Raw genomic sequence first — 22,441 nt, 5'->3', positions numbered from 1 at the left:
ATACTTTGGATACTTCACTCAGATCCTCCTCCTTCCCCAACTGACAGACACACGGATGGACGCACACACAAACACACTCTCTCTTCCCTTGGCAGCTAACCCTGAGAGGGAATCTAACACAACTTCACAAAGTTTAACAATCTCAAGTATTCTAATGGATTTAGGAATCCTGGGGGGCTCAACCACTATTGAAGGCTACTTTATTTAGGCACTTTCATTTAAAGTTACTGAGGTCTTTCAACTGTCAAAGTTGGCTATTAAACTCTTTGCTGTAATTTTTCTATAAATAACTACTTCCATTTGAGATGACCTTTTATGTTTGCATATGTTCATGCCTGTTGGTTCAGTCCGCTTTTAATTTTCAATCTGTTGGCTATTCAGTTATTCTATTAAACAGAAAAGCCTCTACACTGTATTTCCTATAACAAACGAGTCTTTAGCTGATGGCACACCTCCCTTCCCACTTCTGCAGCCATCACCTGACACCTCATTGCTGCTCCTATTTTAACTTTCTAGGTTTGCCTTTCTAAGGTAATGATCACATCACCGGCCCTCCCTCCTAAACCTTCAAACTCCCTACTGATGTAAGTTAGTGGCCAAATTCTTTGCTCAGGCAGTCTTATTCCTGGTGATTTCAAGTACCCAGTAATACCTAATTTTTTATGGAAAGAGAAAACAAAATTAGGTATATACTGGGTACTTGAAATCACCAGGAGTAGTTCTTCAACTTTGGCATAAGTCAGAATCACACAGAAGGTATGTTAAAACAGATCAAAGGGCCCACAAACAGAGTTTCTGATTCAGTAGGCCTGGGGTAGGGCCCATGAATTTGCATTTCTAACAAGTAACCAGTAAGGTTTATGTTGTTGATCTGGGACCACATTGCTGTGGATTCTCTCTGAAATGGGTCAAAGATCACATCAGGTGATCTTGAACATAAAGTAATTTGGGTACATACATCATTTTTCTCTAATAATATTAAGATCTTGGAGAAGATTCTCTACAGCTGAGCACAGCAGAGGCACACACATTTGTCTGAATTCTGTTTTCACGAACCCTGGCCGTCATGTAAGTGACTAATAAATGAGAGGGAATAGGGCAACTGCTAAAGGACTGAGCCCTTTTGACAGTGGTCATCATCTAATTATCATTATAAGGGAACAAAAATAAAAGCCCTAAGGCTTAAATCTGGCCTATAAAAAACCAAGGTCAACACTGCTGGCTAGTTAGGTTTCACTGGCCCTCTAGTGCACAGCATCACATAACTTCTGGCTTTATGGGCTCAATTCTACCTACTTACCTATTTACATAATTCACACACACACTGTATAAAGTGTGTGTGTGTATAAATTTAAAGTGTATTACCTGTTGTTGTTACCTTTATCAAAGTACATAGAAATAATGACCAAAGTGAATCTTCATATTCTCATGCAGTATTCGCTCTGGACATTTAAACAAAACGACTCAAAAAGATCCATCAGATTCTGATCTAAGGTAACTATATTCAAAATATGAATACTGAAAAATCTATTTTGAACAGTGTGAAATGTCTCATTCGTAGGAGATTCATTTAAAATCCTCATAATTCCCATTTAGCTAAAGGATAAACATTTAAAGCAGTACTCTTCTTCCTATGCATATGAATATAAAAACTAGCTTGAATGTTAGCATTCCTTCTTTTGACTCAGTCTAAACAAGAAGCAAAGAATATTGTAGCTTTACAAATCAGAGGCAGCCAAACGTCGGAAAAATCTTTCATGAAAACACTAAGGGTAGAGAGCAAATGAGCACATTTCACCTCCCAGAACTGGCCTCGATGACAGAAGGCTGGCAAAGGAAGGACCGCTCAGTAGCAGCACACGGATGCCACAATCTGGTTTCTAACGGGTCAACAGTCCGAAAAACTGCTTTCCTGTCACAGCAGGGTCTTGGTTACTCAGATTCTAAACAGCCGGGGGACTCTAAAATCAGCCATGTTTCTAACAAGGAGCCTAAAATACTAAGAAAAAAATCCCAGCACAACTCTCAGACACACTTACGTTGATTTAATGTCAACGTACAGATACTTGTTCACGCACTGAGTTGATCCCTAATACTCTGTCCCTCTCTGTAGCTCTGGCAGTGCACTTCGGAGGCCTCTGTGGCCTCACTCTCTCCCAGAGATCAGGCTGACTAAACTGCTCTCCTCCTTTTCCAGTCTGCTCATGCCTCCATTACATACTTACAGGGCTGAATTCTCCGTTTACAGTTTACTGATTCGCTTCCCACTCTAGACTGTTGAGTATAGAAGGAGAACAGGTTCTGTTCATCTTTGCGACCCAGTACCGAGGGCTGCACCTTGCACATCTATTTCACAAGTGGTGGTTCAAAGAATGAACTGAATTAACCAGAACATAGTGCCATTCCTGGAGCATGCCATGCATTTTCATGCCTTTTCTCATGCTGATTCCTTTCCTGGGATGCCCCCCCTGCTGCATTCCTCTGCCAGCTCAGAAGTCACCTACTTGTACAGGCTCTTCTCCTTCCTCACTCCCAGCCACACACAGGACCCAGTGCCGCCTCTGTGCTCCCATCAAGCTGTCTTCCTATCTTGAGTGGGTTGTACAATTTTCCACACTGTATCATATCGTCAGAGGTCTGTATGCCTGTCTTTCTTGCTAGATTATGGGACCTTAGAGGGCAGTGGTTATCTTAGTCCCCCTTTGAGGTTCCAGAACAGGGTAGGGGACAGAGGCACTCAGTAAGGTTTAACATTCAATTTTCTAACTGTAAGGCAATTATTTTAATCTTCTGTTATTCCTCCCTCTCTTAAGCAGTTAATGTTCACAAGATAACCATCTTGCATGAAAAGTGCCAAACACACTGGAACATGCTAATGTGATCTGGATTTTCAAACACTTTTGTATTCCTAACAGCATGTAAGGGTTACTGTCTCATAGGAAGCCAGTCACATTTTCAGTAAAGTGAAGCCTCTTCGATATTTGCTCTTTTGCATTATGAAGAAAACATGCAAAAAAAAAAAAAAAATGTAGGTTCTTACATCAGTTCTCCTCCTTGGAATAAGAATGTAAGAGAATCACATTTAGTATTCAGAATCTCTTGGGAGGGGAAACTTCAAGATGAGATTCATCATTAACACTTAGAATAGCAATTCTAATCAACTGTTCTTGGCAATAGTAGGAAAAGTGACACCACCAACCAGGTTTTTAACTTCTAACCTTGACAAGAACTTTTTCTCCTCAAATTGGTATTTTAAGAAAACCACTACCAAAGAGGTCAATAGCAGTACAAATTGAAACCAAAGACATTCACATTTATAAACTATCATTGCTCTATTCTGCTTTTTTGGACCAGAAGATTGAAAAAATAGCTCAGTGATGAAGCAATTTATGTGTTTCCCAGCACTTTTACCAGTGAATGGTATTCTTTCATAGCAGTTTTAAAAAATATCTATCACAGAGTTTCTTGCTCATTAATCATTTGTAGGCTTTTATTTTTTAATTCAAAAAGGTTTTTTTCTTCAGAGGGTAGGAATTCTTACAATTGCCATTTAAGAACCAGCAACTCTCTACCATATCTGCCTGATTTCTTATGCAGAACAATTCAAGAAATTTTTATGATTGCTATTACACCAAATTTAGTAAAACTGAAAAATTTTTAGTAAGTTGATTCTTAAACAAATGGCCTTAAAGCTTTGTTAAAGGTTACATAATCAGAAAAAATGCTGACTAATTCCTTTTGAAAGAAACACATTTCCCCCAATAAAAGCAGCTGTGCTGAGTTTTTCCTGGGTACCTTAAAACCCAAGCAGATCAATCCTGGTAAAGGCACTAGAGATTATATTACTGGTTTCCTGGTACTTCTTTTTAGCTTATAGTGTCTTCCAAGATAAAATGGTTCATATTCATTCACAGGGGAACATTAAGACAAAAAATGTAGAAAGGGCCCAAACCAAGCAGTTTAAATCATACTGGCTTTAATGTCACTTAATGAAACCTAGTCCTTACGCAATGAATATTTACATATTTTGTTTAAGCTGAAATTGAGGCTTAACGGGAACAGTTCTACCTTGGATTTTAACAATGCCAAGTTTCTACTACGCACAGCTGTGTAACATGGCCGTGAAGGTATCCTCCACAGGGCTCAAGTGTGGGAGGCAACCTCGGAAACTTTAAGGCTCTTAAAAAAAAAAATGAGTAAGAATTTAAACAGCCAATCTGAAAGGCAAACCAAGGTACAGTGACAAAACAAATGAAAACAAAAATACGTACGACAAACAAAAATCAAACCCACACAGGAGGATCAGGCACTGTCCTAGAGAGTTGGAGAAGCTTCCCAGGAGCCTTCTGTACACCTCGGTGCTCCCATCAGTACAAAGAGGGAGTGAAGAGGGACGACCTCTGTGGTCTCAGATGCCCTCCTTCACCTCGGGTGCCTTCTGCAAATTCCTCAGCTCACCTCACTCCTGTGACCATTTTAATGAGAGCTCAACAGTTCCTTTAGTGAAGTCTGTCTTAGGTCAGTTTCTGGAAGGTTTTTTAAAACCTCCGATTTAACTAAGATTCTTGCGGGTTGTTGATGTTAGGTGGCCACCAAGTTCAAGTGCTAGAGACAGCCTTCACAAATAAGCCTTTCTGTTGTCATTAGTCTTTTTTGTTTGCATCTTAATAAAAGTCAAAGAAAAGAACTTTGAGACCAAATGGTGTATGTGGGGGTATGGTTTGGAATAATTCAGTTGGGAAAGATAATTCAAAGTAGATTGTTAAAATTGCTCTGAAGACCACTGCCAAGAAGAGTTTATTCTAGATGGGATATTCACTAGCTGTGTACCTATGAGTAAAAAATCACCTGTAGGTCTGCCTTGCCACTTACCTCCAGGGCAGCCTTGCCTAGACAACTTTTGCCATGCACAATTTATAATCTTGTCTGTGGAGCTGATTAAAACACTCAGAAACCCGTCCAGGATGCTGACCTGTTCCCAAGTCTGTGTCGATTATCCTGTCAGCTTTGGTACAGCAGTTGCTCACCGCCACCCCCCCCCCCCCCCCAAGCATCCTGTCACTGCAATAACTACCCAGTAACTGTTCATTGTAAAGGGATCAAAAGGAAGAAAAAAAGTACATAGAGTTTGGTACAAATCTTAAGAGTTTGGTACCCCTCCTTAACTTCCTTCAAGTGGCAAGTGTTTACCTTAGGGATAGAGAGCAGGATGGAGTGGTACTTGTGCAGACTATTATGCTCTGTGGGAGCAGGGTTAGGTCTAGATTGTGGGTTCATCCCCAGCACCTGGCATAATGCCTGGACTACGATGGCCACTCAGTACAGATGTGGCCAATGAATGAACCAAAAGGAGTTTTCACACAAGTATGGCTTATCCTGGGATGCTGAATTTAAGTATCTTGAGTGAAGAGTTGATAGATCTGAGGGCCAGAAAGCAAAACCAGAAATAGCTTTTAATCTGTAAGTAAAGTAAAAAGAGTATAGCTTTACAGGTCCTGTTTTCTGTACAGCCCTTCACTGAAGTCATTTGCATTCTCCCATTTTCTGGTTTTGTTATAATACTAGCAGCACTGAAAGTAGTGTTATGGGCTTACCCTATAAAAGGGCAGTGAAAGGGACTGGAGGGAAAATGGGGAGACTAGGTGACTTTGTTCTCTGTGCCCTGGGTTCCCTTTCTACATCCACGTGAGGGAAACGTCCGCCTTAACATGAGCACTAGTGATTTTGCCTCAGCAAATCTGGTGTGTCTGGTAGTGGTGTGTGTGTGGTTAGGGGGCAGATGGGGTATCTTTTCTTTACCTGATCCTTTAATTCTGACAGCTGGCCAGAAAGGTTAGTGACCAGCTTCATGGTGGACTCCAGCTTCTCCTGCAGGTTCCTCAGCTCATTCTGCTCTCCTTCAGAGTCACTGCTGACCAAGGACATGGCTCTCATCCTGGGGAACCAGTCAAGGTTTCTTTCCTAGAATCCACATTAAAAAAAAGAAAAAGAAAAAGTCATTTCTGGAAATAGAGACAAGAAAGGCAATCCCAGGGGTGCCTGGGTGGCTCAGAAGGTTAAGCCGTTAAGCCTTTGCCTTCGGCTCAGGTCATGATTTCAGGGTTCTGGGATCGAGCCCCGCATCGGGCTCTCTGCTCAGCGAGGACCTGCTTCCCCCTCTCTCTGTATCTGCCTCTCTGCCTACTTGTAATCTGTCTCTCAAATAAATGAATCTTTAAAAAAAAAAAGGCAATCTCACCATGCTATCTTTTCTTTGTGACATCTTTTATAAGGCTATCTCTGTTGTTACTGAATTGATGTGCCATGCCTTTTAAAAAACCATTTAGTGAATATCTTTTTTTTTTTTTTAAGTGAATGTCTTTTTAAATTGAGTATTTTTTTTTTCAAAGATTTTATTTGTCAGAGAGAGAGAGAGCACACAAGCTGGAGGAGTGGCAGGCAGAGGGAGAAACAGGCTCCCCTCCGAGCAAGGAGCCTGATGTGGGACTCAATCCCAGAACCCTGGGATCATGACCTGAGCGGAAGGCAGATGCTTAACCAGCTGAGCCACGTAGGTGCCCCTTAATTGAATATCACTGAATTCTCTCAATTCTTAGAAATCACTTTTGACCTTAAATATGGTGCCTGGTGAGGGACTGGGGGAGTGCACACCTGGGTGGCTCTGGCAGTTAAGATTCTGGCTCTTGTTTTCTACTCAGGTCATGATCCTCGGGTATTAAGGCTGAGTCCTGTCTTAGGCTCTATGCTCAGCGAGGAGCCTACTTGAGACTTCCCCCCACAACCAACTCAGGTGCTTTCTCTCTCAAAAATAAATACATAAAATCTTAAAAAAACAAAAAACTAAATACAGGGGAAAGGGTAGGTTTCTGAACAACTTCCCTAATCTATAAATAGGAATGCAGCCACTGCATTACATGGCTAATGAGTGGTGGGTGGTAAAATATATAGAACATAAAATTTTCCATTGAAGTCACTTTTAGCTGTACATTTCGGCGGCACAAAGTGCAGTCACACTGTTGTGTAACCATCGCCACCCTCTACTCCGCGGGAACTTTGTTCGTCTTCCCCATCTGAAACTCCATCCCCATTCAACACTAACTCTCTCACCCCTGCCAACCACCATTCTATTTGCTGTCTCTGTGAATCCGACTGCTCTAGATACCTCATACTGTGCTGTGTATTTTTAAAAAGCATTATACTTGGAAAATCATTTGCAAACACTCTGGAAGTGAAATGAATTTTGAGATCCCAAGTGTTCAGGCATTTACCGGATATGCGTATGTGTGCTTTCACTTGGTAGGGGATGATCAGGAGGCTGAAAATGGGGAATGGGCTTCTTGTTCAGTTTCCCTCATTGTCAGCTTTTGGAAATACTGCTCTATTCTTGTTTTCTTTTCCTTCCAGTTTGGCATCATTGATAGGTGCTATCGGTTGGTATAAGAAAGGCCCATTCAGTCTCCATCCTTTCTTTTGATATCTACAGCTTATACCTGAAAATAGTTTTTCTCACCACTGGTTAACCAATGGGCCAAGACTCCTCTTCCTATCTTTCTTGTGCCCACAAATGCCTTTTTCCTAAAAAGTATGCATTGTGTGTAAGTTCTGTACAGGGAGGCAGGAATGAACAGTAAAAGCTAATCAGCACAAGTTAAGGGGGAAAGTGGACTCAAGGCCACATCTATCTGGTGTCATTTCTGACTGGGACCATTTTGATCTCCTCAAAATCAACCATAACTGACATTCTAACACAAATCTTGCCCATCCCCTTACCCCCTGCCAGTATGCCAGCACACCCTCCCCCCGCTATATTGCTAATGTGTATACACCAGAGGTCAGCAAAATTTTTCTATACAGTATTTTCTGATAGTAAATATCTTTGGCTTTGTGGACCATATGGTCTGTCACAATGACTCTGCTACTATAACCTGAAAACAAGCCGCAGGCAATACATGAATGAGTGTAGCTGTGTTCCAATAAAACTTTATTTACAAATGCTGGTGGCAGCAGCCTGGGTCTGGCCCACAGGCTAGAGTTTTGCCAACCTCTGTCATAAAACAGAAGGCATCAACATACTTAGAGTCAGATACAAAATCCCAAAAGACATGTCTAAATGTTAAAAAGCAACCAAGACAGTCTAGCAATATTGAAGCCAAATGAGAACTAGTTGAAATTAAAAAATATTATGGGGGTGCGTGGGTGGCTCAGTCATTAAGCATATGCCGTTGGCTCAGGTCAGGATCCCAGAGTCCCAGGATTGAGCCCTGCGTTGGGCTCCCTACTCAGTGGGAAGCCTTCTCCCTCTCACGGTCCCCCTGTTTATGTTCCCTCTCTGGCTCTGTCAAATAAGTAAAATCTTTAAAAAAAATATTACACGAATAAGGCAGACCACACTGGCAACGTGACATCACCCCTACTTTAGAGTGTTGGCTTAAAATATCTGGGGAATCTGTAAGTAGGAACTCACTAGCCCTTTAGCATCATGAGTGCAGAAACCACCTTAGTGCAGTAACCAGAACATGGCAGACACTTGCTAAGTATTTGTGGAAGGGAGGAATGATAAACCATCTCTATTTCCTGCATGAGCCCTCAGAGAAAATGATTAAATGGTGAACCTCAGTTGCTTAGAATAACTGCCGGAGGAGAAAATGATGATCTCTACCTTCCTGTACCAAATACCCTATGATCAGCACTTCACATGTGTAAGCCCATATTCATTTTGACCAATTTCCCACCACAGTGCAATGGGCAAAAACACCATTCAATGAAATACTCCATTTCAAAGATGACCGACCTAAAAATTTAAGGTGTTCCCATGTCTGTAGTCCGTTTTCTGCTGAGTGTCTACAGCAAAGCAGAGGAGGAGAACAGACATTTGAAAACATTTAGCTTGGTGTTGCCATTGAAAGGCAGCAAAGGTAACCTGTCACTGATTATATTCACTGCTCTTGAGTCAGTCTTTCAGATATAGTCATACCTTCCCACCGAAGAAACATCCCTTGTTCAGTGTCTGTCCAAATCTAAGGGAGGAATGAACCGAACTGCTCAGAAGAGAGCACCTACAGGGGACGGGTGGCTGGGAGTTACTTGCACTGGGGCGAAGCAGCCCATGTTGGGCTGAGGGAGGGTGTGGGCCCGGCGGGTGAAACTGTGAGCCGTGCATTGGCAAAGCACGAAGGCACTAGGATCACAGAGCACGAGGCCGGCCCGGCAGTGAGAGGCCTCACCTGTCCACAGGCACTGCTCTCAATTTTTGCAGACTGACAGCCCCCCACTCCCACCGCCAGGAGAACAGCTTGAAGAGGAAAGATCCAGCATCGTATTTACACTGTACGGCTCGGAAGAGCAGAGAGACACATCATCGATTGGGACGTGACAGAATGTCATGCCAAGAAGGAGTTCAGAGCTCATGGTCACAGTTGTATGTGTGGTGCAGAAAACTAAGCTCTGAAAGGAGGGACCTAACAAATTCTCTTGTTTCACAGAGGGGCCCCAAAAAATATGTGGTGCTGATGAATTATAAACTGCTATTATTGAGTTTATTTTGGGGTGAAATATTTGCTAGTTCTTTGGATTCAAATCAAAAGTATAAGCATTATTTTAGTTCCCTGGAAGGAAATATTTTAAAAACAACATATATTCAACATCTGCTTCAGGGGCACTCCTTGTGTGCATGGTGCTGAGGATCCAGCAGTCAGCCAGCCAGGCCGCCCCTGCCCCCCCCCCCCCCCCCACCCGCCGCTGCCTCCTGGACCTCTTTCAACTGGAAATGGCTTTCAAACCCAAGTATGAGATAGGGTTCCTGCCGTCACAGCACCTGTTGTTAATGAGTGGACAGACATTTAAAAAGGAGAAAAATGCTATAAAGCAGGTTCTGCTCTGTCAAATGAATGGCAGAGAGTAGGGCCACAGTCAGAACGGACCAGCAGTGATGACGGCTGACTGGAGCTCTCCTGGGGAAAGCCATGGCCCCACAGGAGGGTTGGGGCTTGGCCAAACTAAAGGCAGCATCAGGGTATTCTCAACCAAGGGGGGTGGCACAGGGAAGAAACCAGTTTGCCTGGAGTGGGGGATGAAGGCCTACAGGTAGAGGCGCTCAGACTGTAGAAGAGACTGAAGTGTGGGATAGGCGCAGGAAACAGTAACCAGGCGCAGAATGAAGAGGGCCTGGGTCAGCTGGCTGGCCGAGAGGAGGAGGAGGAGAGGTGACCTGGAGTCCCTATAGGCCTGCCTGATGAGATGCAGAGAGAGGGACAGATGCAGACCACTTCAGGGGTAGGGCAGTGAGCATTCTCCTGTAGCTGCTTCACTACCAATGTGCAAGTTAATGGGAAACGGCCTCATCCCGTTTGAGAATGCATCTGAAATCTAGCTCTCAAATCTTGCGATGTTCCTTTGCTTAGCAAACCCCCCATAAAATAGAAAACACAGATTTCCAAACAGAGTACGCATTAATGAAGTCTTCAAAAGAGTACAGAAAACTGATGCAAGAGTCTACACACAGCTTAAAGCTCAAGCAATAATTTCTTTTCTCTGTTCCAATAGCAAGTAACCAAACGACCACAGATTCCCACCTTCTTTCATGATCTATTCGAACAAATGCAAAATGCACAGACTTCACTTAACAGTTGTTTACTGAACATTTCTAATTTCTGTGCCTGGCCTCGGGCTGAGTGCTGAGGGTCTCATGACAAGCAAGACCAGGTCCCTGCCCCAGGTGCTTCAGCGCAGACTGTGGTCATGGGGCAGTCACTTCTGAGGGGCTCCCGACTGGTGACTGCCTAATGAGTACCTGCTGGATGAATGGATGGGGTCCATCAGAGTAAGGATGGCCGCTACTGGCATCTGTGCTCCTCATCTCAATGGCTAAGAAGATGCACTCAGATCTCCTTTGTCTTTGCTTTACTTGTGCTTCTCTGCATGAGATACCTGTAATCCTAGGGCAGGAAGGCCTGGCCCGGAAGTACATAACACCAGACAGAAAAGAATGCATCTTTTTTCCATTTCATTCAATGGTAAATTATTTTAAAATATTTTCATATTAAAATAGGCCCTAAAACTGCACATGAAACTGAGTCAAATTTTAAAAATAGAATTAAAAAAAAATCCAAGATTTAAAGGAAATGTCATATTTGCCCGAGGCCACTTTGGGCCATATACTCTCATCCTAGGGCTGAAGCTTCATTCTCCAGCTCAGGAGAGTCCTTCAGTGCTGAGCTGGGAAAGGAGTTCTCGTCTAGATATTTACTGGCTACCACCATACAGGTTCTCCCCCAGTGCTTTCCTTAGACTCTAATATTTAACAATGAGACCTAAAGTGGAGGAATCTCACTAAAATCCTAAAGCATAGGAAACCAGCTCAACTGCAGAAATGCAAGTATTCTGGATGGCATGTATTATTATTATGTATTATTGTATGTATTATTAGCTTTTCTGTGCTGAGGTAGGTAAATCCCCAAATCTGAGCTCCTCAGTGTTGCCAGTATTTTAATTAAATAATCTTCCTGGGCTGTTAAGTCAAATCTCAAATTACCAAGGAGTACCTAGTGGTTAAAATTAACTAGCAATTCTAGCCAAACTGTTCTCTCAGCTTCCATTTGATTTTGTACCCAGCACAGTAGGAAAAGCTTTGCTGCAGGATGAAAGGTCGCTCACTGACGGGATCCCCCATCTATAGAGAATCTGAATCTTGAAGGGAAGATGTTTAGACTCTCCCAATTACTAGTATAGGAGCAGAGAGAACACCTGAATCCAGTGCCTTCGTACCTAACTTTCCGATGAGATGCTATGCTTGCTTGAGTGCTACTGGACTCCAGTGAAGCTGGCTGTATACGGCTCTCCAGCTAGTAGTGTTTGCAGAATCCTGCCTCTACGTGTACTAAAGATCGAAACCATGTCTCAGTGTTTTGGCTTCTGCGTTTCTTGAGAAAATCATCTACAGCTATGCCATTCTGTCTATAGACGAATTCTGTGTGTGTGTGTGTGTGTGTGTGTGTGTGTGTGTTTAGGGAGGTGGCTCTGGGGGAGGCTGTGGGTTCACCGAGTGTGTGTGTGTGTGTGTGTGTGTGTGTGTGTTTAGGGAGGTGGCTCTGGGGGAGGCTGTGGGTTCACCGAGCGTCTGTCAGTAGCATCTGTCACTCTGGGTCTGAGACATCCCTCTGTGCTTCCCTGGCTCTCCTTGCTGCTGGCATGTCGCATACCAATGTCATTAGGCACTGTCTGCCCTGGTCCTCCTGCAATCCAGCCAGGGCAGTTCCCGTCACAGCAAGCACTTCCTCTGTCAGAGCAGACAAACTGACTGAAGCCACAGCCGGAAGCAGGCTGACCACAAGTGCTAAAGTTCTGGTTAGTTCTTTTCTAGGTAAAGTTGGAAAAGTCCCTGCAAAGGCAAACATTGAAGTTTTAGACACGGGGGCGGTACTGACCTCTTGAAATGTCCTTGACTGGAAAGAAGGAGGGTGTGTGTGTGTAGTGTGTGTGTGTGTGTGTGTGTGTGTGAGACGGAGAGACAGAAAGGAGGAGGAAAGGAAGTTGGATTGTATGATGCAAATGCTAATCATTCTGAGAAGAGGTTTTTTTTCTTCTTCCCAGGTTCAACTGAAGAAGCTGTTCTAAGAAAGATGACTGAGGTAATCAGTCACCTTCCTCAGAGAAAGTCCACTCAGGTAGAATTTTATTTACTATGTAAACAATGGAACATTTATTGCCGAATCCCTTGTTCCTTTATAGCTAAGCTAGAGAATTGAGATTTCTTGGTGGGGGGCATGAAAGTAAAAGAAATGGTCATGGGAGAGAAGATGGGTCCTGGATAAAGAGACCAGTGGCTTCTCTATCTCCTTCACAGCCCCGAGGAGAATCAAAAAGGTAAAGACTGTCCCTTTAACTCAGATGGCGTGTGTGTTTCTCTTTATTTTACCAAGCAGGATGACAAACCGGGTTTTCCCAGAAAGCCTGGGGATGCGCAGAGCATAGGAGTGACTAGGGAAGGGAGGAGGGCAGGGGAGATCTGAAGATCATCCTTAACTTTCCAAAAGCAGGAATATAGGACACTTAGTAAACTTTAAATTTCTTGCCCCTTTTATGGATGGGGATAAGGTTATTTTTACTGAAGAAAACTAAAATAATTTACTTAAGAGCTCACTTTTGTAAGATCACAGCAAAAAACAAAACCCAGAATCTGTTTGTTGCTTTAGGTGACAAATGGTGATAATGATCTCTATGCTCAGTTAGTTTACAATTGCTCTTTATAGCCAATATTATACGCTAAAAACAAGTACACTAAAAAATGGATCCCAACTACGGACCCGGTAAAGAGATCAGGGGTTGGGGAGAGGGAGGGATGAGGTGGAGCACAGAGGATTTTCAGAATGGTTAAACTACTATTTGCTGCTGTGATGGTGGATACATGTCATTATACATTTGTTAAAACCTATAGAAGGTGTAACACCACGAGTGAGCCCCAAAGGAAACTCTGATCTATAGTTAATAGTAATCTGTCTATTTGTTCATCAACTGAAACAAATATACCAGAGTAAAAAATGTTAATAACGGGAAATGGTATATGTATGTGTGTGGGGGGGTTCAGGCAAGGAGGGATTAGTATACAGGAACTCTGTGCTTTCTGCTGTTTTCATGTAAACCTAAAACTGCTTTAAAAAATAAACTTCATTAAAAACAATGGGTCCCAAATCTGGAATTTGTTGACCAGTCCCAAATCCAAGGATCTACTTCCCTCAGTTCCAAAGTACAGCGAACTCAAACCACATACAGCATCCCTACACTTTACAGGTGCCTTTCTACAACAGCCTGGTGACATTAATTCATAGGCAGGAAGAGGGATGGCCTGAATCAGGAGCTAAGGGCTTCGGGTCACAACGCCCCAGTGCTACAGGACAGCGTGCTAGGGAAGACGTCAGTTCACCAACCGGGGTCTCTGTTTCTGATTTTTTTTTTTTTAAAGATTTTATTTATCAGAGAGAAAGAGGGGGAGAGAGCAAGCACAGGCAGACAGAATGGCAGGCAGAGGCAGAGGGAGAAGCAGGCTCCCTGCTGAGCAAGAAGCCCGATGTGGGACTCGATCCCAGGACGCTGGGATCATGACCTGAGCCGAAGGCAGCTGCTTAACCAACTGAGCCACCCAGGCGTCCCTCTGTTTCTGATTTTTGAGAAGAGATCATGGGGCTGCCACCATGGAACTATCATAAGGGTCAAATGGGTGTGAGAAAGTGTCCTAGAAGCTGGAAAGCATTATGCAAAAGAATTATAAATCAATGTCATCAGCCTAAGGTCACAAAGCTAGTCTAGAGTTGGCCCCAGGATGCAGACACTGACTGCAAGTGTAGTGCTTGACTTCCATGCTGGTTAGTTCCTTCCTTTCTGTGGGATTCCATGTTACAGAGATTTCTCTTTGACCAGTGCAGCCGCGTGAAGGTCACCCACAGTGCCCCCAACTTTAGGTGTCGGGGGGGGGGGTCTGCTCTTGAGTTCGGAATGACATTCCCCAACAGGCCACATTATATAATCGTCAGCTGGGCTGGAATGACCACTTACCCTTCCCAGACTCAGTTAATAGTTGTTCTTGGATGATACAGTGTAACAAAGACGGGCCCTTGCCAGTAGAGAGAACCGCACCCATTTCTGATGAAATCCCTAAGAAAAGCCAGCTGCAGAATCACTATTTTCAGTCATTCTAGGTCCTCAGGTGAAGTGACTTATGGGCCCCCTCGAGATTGAGAAAGCAGTGCCTGCCCCGCAGAGCGGCATGGCTGGGTACTTGGCACCTGGGGCTGCCAGGCAGAGGAAGCCAGAGGTCTCAGAAGAGGAAAGGTGGGGCTGGCAGCCACTCTCGGAGTGAGGCAAGGGTTGGCCCAGTGGAGACTCCCAATAGAGAACAATTAGGGTAACTTGCCCTTCTCTTGAGCTGGTTCATGACATTTTGCTTACACAATTTCCCCTGCATTTTCAGTTAGCTAAGAAATCTACCAGAATGTTCCCAGAGGTTAGGTATGGGATTTTAGCAATTTCTGTTGGTTTTCCTCTATTCCTATCTGGATTTCATGACTTTTCAACTTTGATCTCTTAGTACCTTTAAGACAGTAATGGTTCTTGTTTTTTGGTAAGCCTGCTTAAACAGCTTTCCAAATTTCTTTGCTGTTTTTGCAGGAAAAGATACTTGGCATTTACCTTTGAACCTACAAACACATACACACCCGTTAGCCTCACTCCTAAGCTGCTTCACATATGACAGTGTTCCGCCGAACAGTGTTTCTCAGTCTGTGGGTTTCTATGCTGGCAAACTCTTGACTCAAGTGGTTTTACTGAAGGTCAGCCCTGCCTAGATAGACTCAAAGAAGAGAGGAGAAAGTCCTCTCTCTTACTGCTCACGGACTCCAGCCAGAGCTGGGAGCCAAGTCACCAGCACCGCCACACCACCATGGGGAAGAAAGGTGCCCCGCAGCTTGAGTTTTTCAGGGTGAGAGAGGTCATCAGCTGTTCCTCAGTCCTTTCCAGATTCCCTGTTTTGTGCACCTGCCCCATGCACTCTGACCCTGAAGACCAACTCGAGTTTTCCCATAGGTCTCCCTCCTGACACCTACATCTGTGCTCTTGACAAAGACCCCCTTTAGTAGTTCACAAACTCCCACCAGCAATTTGTGAGTTGCTTCACTGACAGGTTACGCTAAATATGGTGTAAGAGACCCTGTGGTTCAACTTTCCTTTATAGGTGGTCACACCAAGGCCCTGAAAAGAAGTGGGTTTGTGAAAGGAGAAGCTGAGAGCCTTGTCCACCTGTGTAAACCGCACCCCCCCCAGGACTGCACCTAAATACCAGTAGCTTTTCATTCCCACATTGCTTAGCAACACGCTCACAGGCCTCATTACCAAGAGGCATCTTGGACTCCTGAGCATAGGTATGGTTGGTCCTTGAACATCATGGGGGTTCAGAGGCACTGACTCGCGCACAGCGAAAATCTGCGGAGAGCTTGTGACTCCCCAAAAACTTAACAATAGCGTACTGCTGATGGGAGTCAATAGTCAACATATCTTGTATGTTCTATGCGTTGCATACTGTGTTCTTATAATCAGGTAAGCCATATCAGTTATGGTCAGTGTTTAGATTCCGGAGTAACGAAGGAGTTTCAAGTGCAGTTCGGGTGTCTGGGACCACAGGCAACAAGGCAGGCAGCCCAGTGGGGTCAACACTGGGGCAAGGAGCTGAAGGCGGGTCCAGCGTGTGACAGGGAGAAAAACACATTTTTGGAGTTACCATGTCTGCTGAGTTGGGGGAACTGTGTAAGCAAATATTTATCTACAGATACAGTGTGTACAGACATCCATGGACTAACTCACAGTGGGGAGACTAGCACTGGTGGCAAACGCAGACGCCGGTTGCCTCGATCCAACAGTTGCCTTGTACAACGCTCCAGACCTGCACGGGCTCACATACAGTCCCCTTGGGTAGACCTCAGTCCCTGTGCTCTAAGTTAGCACAGAAATTCCTCCCAGGCAGATTATGGCTCGGCTCCACTCACTGTTACCAACAAGTGCCCCACACACTCTCTGTGAAGGTCAGAATGTGGAAAATTCAGAGGACGGTGCAGACCCTGGGGTCCCAATGCCAAGTACTTCATGATAAGAAGGCACCTGTGAAGTGCACAGCAGGATGAGGGGGCAACTTCAGAGACTCTAGACTAGAGGGCAGAGCCTGTGATAAGCCTGGGCGGGGAAACATAAGCTCACCCTGTGCAGCTGCCACCGACATGAACCCAAGCTCAAGTGCACAGGGTGGGGCGAAGCACGTCTGGCTGGCTGGGCGGCCAGTCCAGGGCTGCTGACACGCTGTTTCCAGCCACCAAAAAGCCAGCGCCAAATCCCTCTCTCCACGTCTCCCTTGCTCTGAGAGTCTCGAACTCTGCCACGGTGCCAGCTAACTTCAGAAAGCATGCTGGGAATCATACCGGAGCAGAGGGCCTCCCAGGCCAGATCCTCACGCACAGCTAAGTGCTTCTGGAGCCCAGGGGACATTTTAATCAAGGCGTGTGGCCCCCCACGTCAGGCAAGAGAAGCTGATGATACAGCACTACCAGTGCTGAAATCTATGTCCCAGGAACTTCTCAAGGCCCTCCCTTCCTCCCAGCATCCTCACTGGAATTCCAGAATAAAAGTCCAAACCTGTTAACTGCCCATCTGCATGGAAGCAAGGGCTTTCCTGTCACTTTATCACAGCCAGGAGCCACCTGCCTGCCAGGCATATGATGAAGCACAGATAAGGATGGGCAGGGGAGGTGGGTGCACAGCTTGCTGGCCAATCCTGCACTCTTAAGTCCTGCCTTCTAGGGACCCCCAAATTCTCACTGCCTGGGGCTGAGACCCTTCAGGTTGGCCGTGTCCAGGCAGACCTTCCCTTCTGGGCTCCTACCGTCACTGCCGGCACCCCTCCCCTGCAGACTTCCAGGGCCTTGCTTTTATCGCATTAGGAAACACCAGTCATTCCTGCTGGGGGGGGGGGGGGTTGTGTCCTGAGCGATTCCCTTTGGTCTCTTTACTCAGTTCCTCAGGGCAAAAAGCTCCACCCTCACTTTGGAAAGTGCCTGTCTGCAGACTTCCTAGCAGACTCTCTCTCGGGTCAAGAAAGGTGCAAGACTTGGGTCAGTTCCCCTTTTAAAAGAAGGCAGTGACTTGTAGGTAATTCAGTTCCCATTTTGATCTTTTGCCCTTGTTAACACATTGCTCTCTGACTGTGCTTGCTTCCCAGGTCTTTTTTATCAAATACAGACTAACACAAGTGCTGAGGCCACCTGCCCTATGGCTTTCGAATCTTCCTTATGGATGTTCAGTAGTGCTCTATTTGCTAAGAAAATATATTTGCTTGGAAAATTTACCCAAAAGGAATTTTCCAACCAAAAAGAGCTCTCTCTTTCATGGCTTTATTGATGCAAATGGACTAAGGCTTACAGAAAAGGCTTACAGAAAAGCATTTTCCGGGAATGCAGGCTCCTGGACTGGGCCCTCCTCTCTGAAAAAAAGGCACTAATTTCTAAGAGCGTTTTCACTGGCTGCCATGATACTACCTTTGATTTGGAAAATTGTTTCTTTTGCTTTCATAACCCTATACAACTAGTTTCTGAAGAGATCAAGTGAATTAATACAAGATGGAACAAACTGGAAAATCTCTAGTGGAACAGTGTGTGAGCACGAGACACAGAGAGAGAGAGAGAGAGGGAGAGAGAGGGAGTGAGGGGGGAGGAAGAGAAGTCAAAAGCAGTCTATCTTCACTATGAGAAAAAGTCAGCACCAGGCTTAAAGGATGATGGATCAGACACTCTAATTATCAGGGAGTTCTACCTCTTGAGATGAGTCACCCGGGTGTGGAAGCCCATCTGTCTATGGTTCTGGTGAATCTTCCTTCCCCTTTAACTTCGACAACTCTCCCCTCAAATAATGGCCACCGAAGGGAGTATCACTCCCTGTTCTAGGCTCAGGGGAGGGTAATGACGTTTCTCAGATCGTACCAAGTCAGAATTAACACCTACTTCAGATACACCCTATGCAAGAGTGGGCTCTGCCTTTCCCAAACTCTTGTCATTTTCTACAACCCCCAGTAGTACCCGACTGCAGGTGGCTGTGCTGGCGGCAGCTCAGAGATTTAACACGCATCGAATGCCCAGAGCTACCAACTCGTTGATTTGTGCGTTAGCCAGTCAGCATCACCCAGGAGGCCCTCTCCCCCATCCTTCTCCCTACCCCAGTGGGGCCTTTGCTGGGCCTTGCGTCTTTGGAAGGTGGCTGGTTCTCCTGGGAGGTGAGCCAGTCCCAGGCAGGAAAACCGGATTCAGCCTGACCAAGGGTGGCACGTCCTTGACATGGAGGGTTGTAGGTGTGTGTGTCAGGACAGCCCCAGGGTGGGCTCTGATTCTGCAGACCTGCATGGGGTTCTCAGCTGCAGCCTTTCCAGCAAGGGGACCCTGGAGAAGCTGCTGCCCCTGGCTGGTCTTTAGTTTCCCATCTGTAAAATGGTAAGAGTGCCATCTACAAATGCTGTTCCCGGGATTAAACGGGACTGTGCATGCAAAGCATTTATTTTAGTACATACTGATTAAACATGACCTATTATTAGCGTTATTATCTAATCTGCCATTGTTACAGCAAAGCACAGCCCGGTCCACTCCTCCGGAAGTAGCAGCCTACCCCTCGACACTCAGGCTGTGGTGGGAGGAGGTTTCCCCCAGCTGGCCCTGTAGTCAGTCAGTGTGCCCTCCTGGAGAAGAGAAGAGGCCAGAGCAGCTCCAGCTAGCAGGGGATGCTGAAATATGGACGACAATAGTCCTTCTGACTACCCTGCCATTCACTCAGAAACACGCCTCTGAAAATAGAACTTTTTTTTTCAAGGTAGCATTCCAAGATACTGAAGGAAAATCTATATTGCATTAGCAAAATAGATGCTATATATTTAAATTATAGTTTGGTCTTCTTTAATAACCTTCCTTCTTAATATTTCTGGAGTTTCTAACTTTCAAGAATAACTCAGTCTGCTTAGCAAATTAAGCCCTGGCTTTTCTCCTGAGCTTGACTGTCACAGAAAATTGGGCTGCTGAATCTTCAGTGGGAATCCTATATTTGATCTTTTATTTACAACATGCCCACTGTGCAGTATTTAAATCCCTTCAGGCAAAGATATGACTAATTTACCACTTATCCAGGTTAAATATACCTGATTGTATGGCCTATCAAATCATCGTCTATGGGCTAACATATTCTCATTTCAGTCAGCAGTAGAGAAAAGTCAAAGAATGCTCAATTATTGAAAAAGAGTGTGTGGTACATCAATTATCATGAAAATTTCAATGTAGTTTAGGGCTAATAAAACATTATCATAAAGGCTACCACTAAAACTACATGGTAGCCCCCCAAATCCAGTGGCTATGGGGAGAGGAAGCTCGGGGGTTCTTCTCCTGCCCTGAGCTGCTGGGGCTAAGTGAGGTCACTCTGTAGTCACATTTCTCTGTAAGTACAGCCCTGTCTGGGGCCTGAGTCAACGAATGCGAGAGATTGCCTCTCCTGTCCGAGCTGCACTGTCTGCCCTGTACAGAGGCATGGGGAGCCCAAGCTCCCCCCAGCCATGCCAGTAACAGCAACCGCTTCAGTCATGTGCGCGGAACCCAGGACAGACATGACAGCATCTCATCATAGAGAACCCAGGGGCCACTCCCCAAGTCACCCCAACTCCTGGTCGTGGGTAGTGACTGTGAATGGAGGCCACTGCTGAACACACGGATATGAGTCCCAAGTATTGAGGCCAGTTCCATGGAGAAAGAGTGAGAATGGCGACTTTGTCCTGCTCCAACATTTCAGAGCACTTAGAACATTTCACTTTAAGAGCGAGGAAGAAGCAGGAATTTTCCATGGGAGGAACTTCTTGGAGTCAAGATGCCCATTCTGACTTTTCTTAGCAACAGCGTGCCAACAGCCAAGACATCTTACACAGTCGTGAAGTGTAGGACACCGTGCCTGCGTCAGCGCTCTGTCAGCGCTGTGCTCCGCTTCCCTGCCGACTGCTCTGTCTGTTCATCTGGCCCTTCTGGCATCCACTCCCTGCCTCCTCGGGTGCCTACACCCCCACCTTCGTCCCCCACATTTGCCTCATTCCCATCACCCAGTGGACACAGGAAGTGCTGCTAACCCCTATTCCCACACAGCAACTCAGGTCAGGGACGTCCCATGACGTCCTGGGGCTACATGGCTCCGAAGGAGCAGGGCCCAAACTCACATCTTGGATTCTTTGCCTTCAAACCCAAAGCTCGGGGAGTAAGGACCTCATGGTAGGCATGTGCCTGACCCTGCTTTGCCCGAACAGTCCCATCTCTAATGAAAGAGAAGGCATGGCCAGAAGGAGAAAGAAGAGAACATACAATATTCTATTACGTTTAGATGAAGATTAAATGTGGGTAAACATCTGGGTGCTGAGTTCTCTACTGCCATCTCTGGCAAGAAACTCACTGTCTCCATGTTTTTCTTGAGATGAAAGTCTATTTACCATCTCTGACACCACGATCTGCAGGGAGTCGTTTTCGGGCCTCTGTGAAGCTCTCTTCCTCTACCTGCCTGGGGCCTCTTCTGTTTGGTTCTTTTGGGTGGTCTAAGGGCAGCTGTTTCTTCACAGTTCTTAATGAGTCTCCAGGATCTTTTTTTTTTTTTTTTTTTTAAAGATTTTATTTATTTATTTGTCATAGAGAAGCGAGAGCAAGCACAGGCAGGGACAGAGGGAGAAGCAGGCTCCCTGCCAAGCAAGGAGCCCGATGTGGGACTCGATCCCAGGACGCTGGGATCATGACCTGAGCCGAAGGCAGCCGCTTAACCAACTGAGCCACCCAGGCGTCCCGAGTCTCCAGGATCTTAATTCATGAGTGGAGGGACAGCTTAAAACCTCCAGCCTCTGGCTACTAGGCAAGAGGTGGTTTTCCTGAAAAACCCAAGTCCCAAAAATCCTGTCTTGATTCCTTTTGGGACATGAAGCAAGCAAAAGGGTAGATGAACGCCCAGCTGACTTTTCCTTCCCTAACACTGTTAGCTGCCCCTCTCTCCTTGATCATGGAGTAACAGAGCTGCCTTCTCAAAGAGATCCCCTGGCTTTTCCTCCCAGAAGCAGTGGGCAGGAGGCCTGCCTGCTCAGGAGGGATGTTGAAAAGAGCTCTTCTCTTGGCTGTGGCTGCCTCCACAGGGTATGACTGAATGGGTCTGCCACTGGGGCATGTGGCCTGCTCTCCTGCCACTCTGAGCTTCCCTGGGCTTCCAGCTGAACACCCCCAGTCTACCCTCCTGTGGCCAGTGTTCTCTGGGGAGTCGCCGGCAGGGATTCACCACTGAAAACGGTGTTGGCAAAGGCACTGCCTTTCAGCCAGGGGAGGGCACATCTCCCCCAGCCCTCACTAAGGGCACAAAACAGCTGGTTCCTCAGCAACCGGGACATTCACAGTTAAGAACTGTTTGATGCTACATGTTTTTAGGCCTTTGGACAAGAAGTTCTTGTACAATTTAAGAATGATGTGGATGAGGAAAGCCCCCTGAATGCTGGGTTTTTCAAAGTGTCACCAAGCGATGGGCTCTGTGCAGGCTTGGTGGGAGGCTGGGGGTGACTTCTGGCTCTTAATCCTCACCAGGTGATTGGTCACAAGGCTCCTTTAAGTCTTCACGATTGAGACAGAAACCTTAAAGTGCACCAGAGTTTTCTGTGGCAGTAAAGTAAGGTGATTAACAGAAAGCTTTAACAATGGCTACTGTAGACTTGAAGATAGGGTACAAAAACTTTTGAGAGAAGCAAAGTGAAGGAGAAAAAGAATGTGTGACAAGAGTAAAAACCAGAGGTCATCTCCTCTAGCCATTACAGGACTTAGTACAAGTGAAGGTATTTGTGTACGCAGACAGGTAGGTCTCTGTCCCACGAATG

At 45.5% G+C, this 22,441-nt stretch overlaps 1 protein-coding gene across 10 annotated transcripts in view; it reads right to left on the bottom strand.

Moving 5' to 3' along the window:
* The window catches only part of ITPR1 (inositol 1,4,5-trisphosphate receptor type 1), a 334,496-nt gene that overhangs the window by 2,860 nt on the left and 309,195 nt on the right, over positions 1-22,441 (bottom strand). For all 10 annotated transcript variants that reach the window (XM_032325752.1, XM_032325745.1, XM_032325771.1 and 7 more), the window contains one exon: positions 5,800-5,961. In XM_032325752.1, coding sequence (XP_032181643.1) covers positions 5,800-5,961 — 162 coding nt within the window. The remainder of the gene's footprint in view (positions 1-5,799; positions 5,962-22,441) is intronic.

Source organism: Mustela erminea, chromosome 1, assembly GCF_009829155.1.
Source record: "Mustela erminea isolate mMusErm1 chromosome 1, mMusErm1.Pri, whole genome shotgun sequence".
Lineage (NCBI taxonomy): Eukaryota > Metazoa > Chordata > Mammalia > Carnivora > Mustelidae > Mustela > Mustela erminea.
Note: the sequence above shows the minus strand (reverse complement) of the source record. Positions and strands in the feature narration are given on the sequence as shown.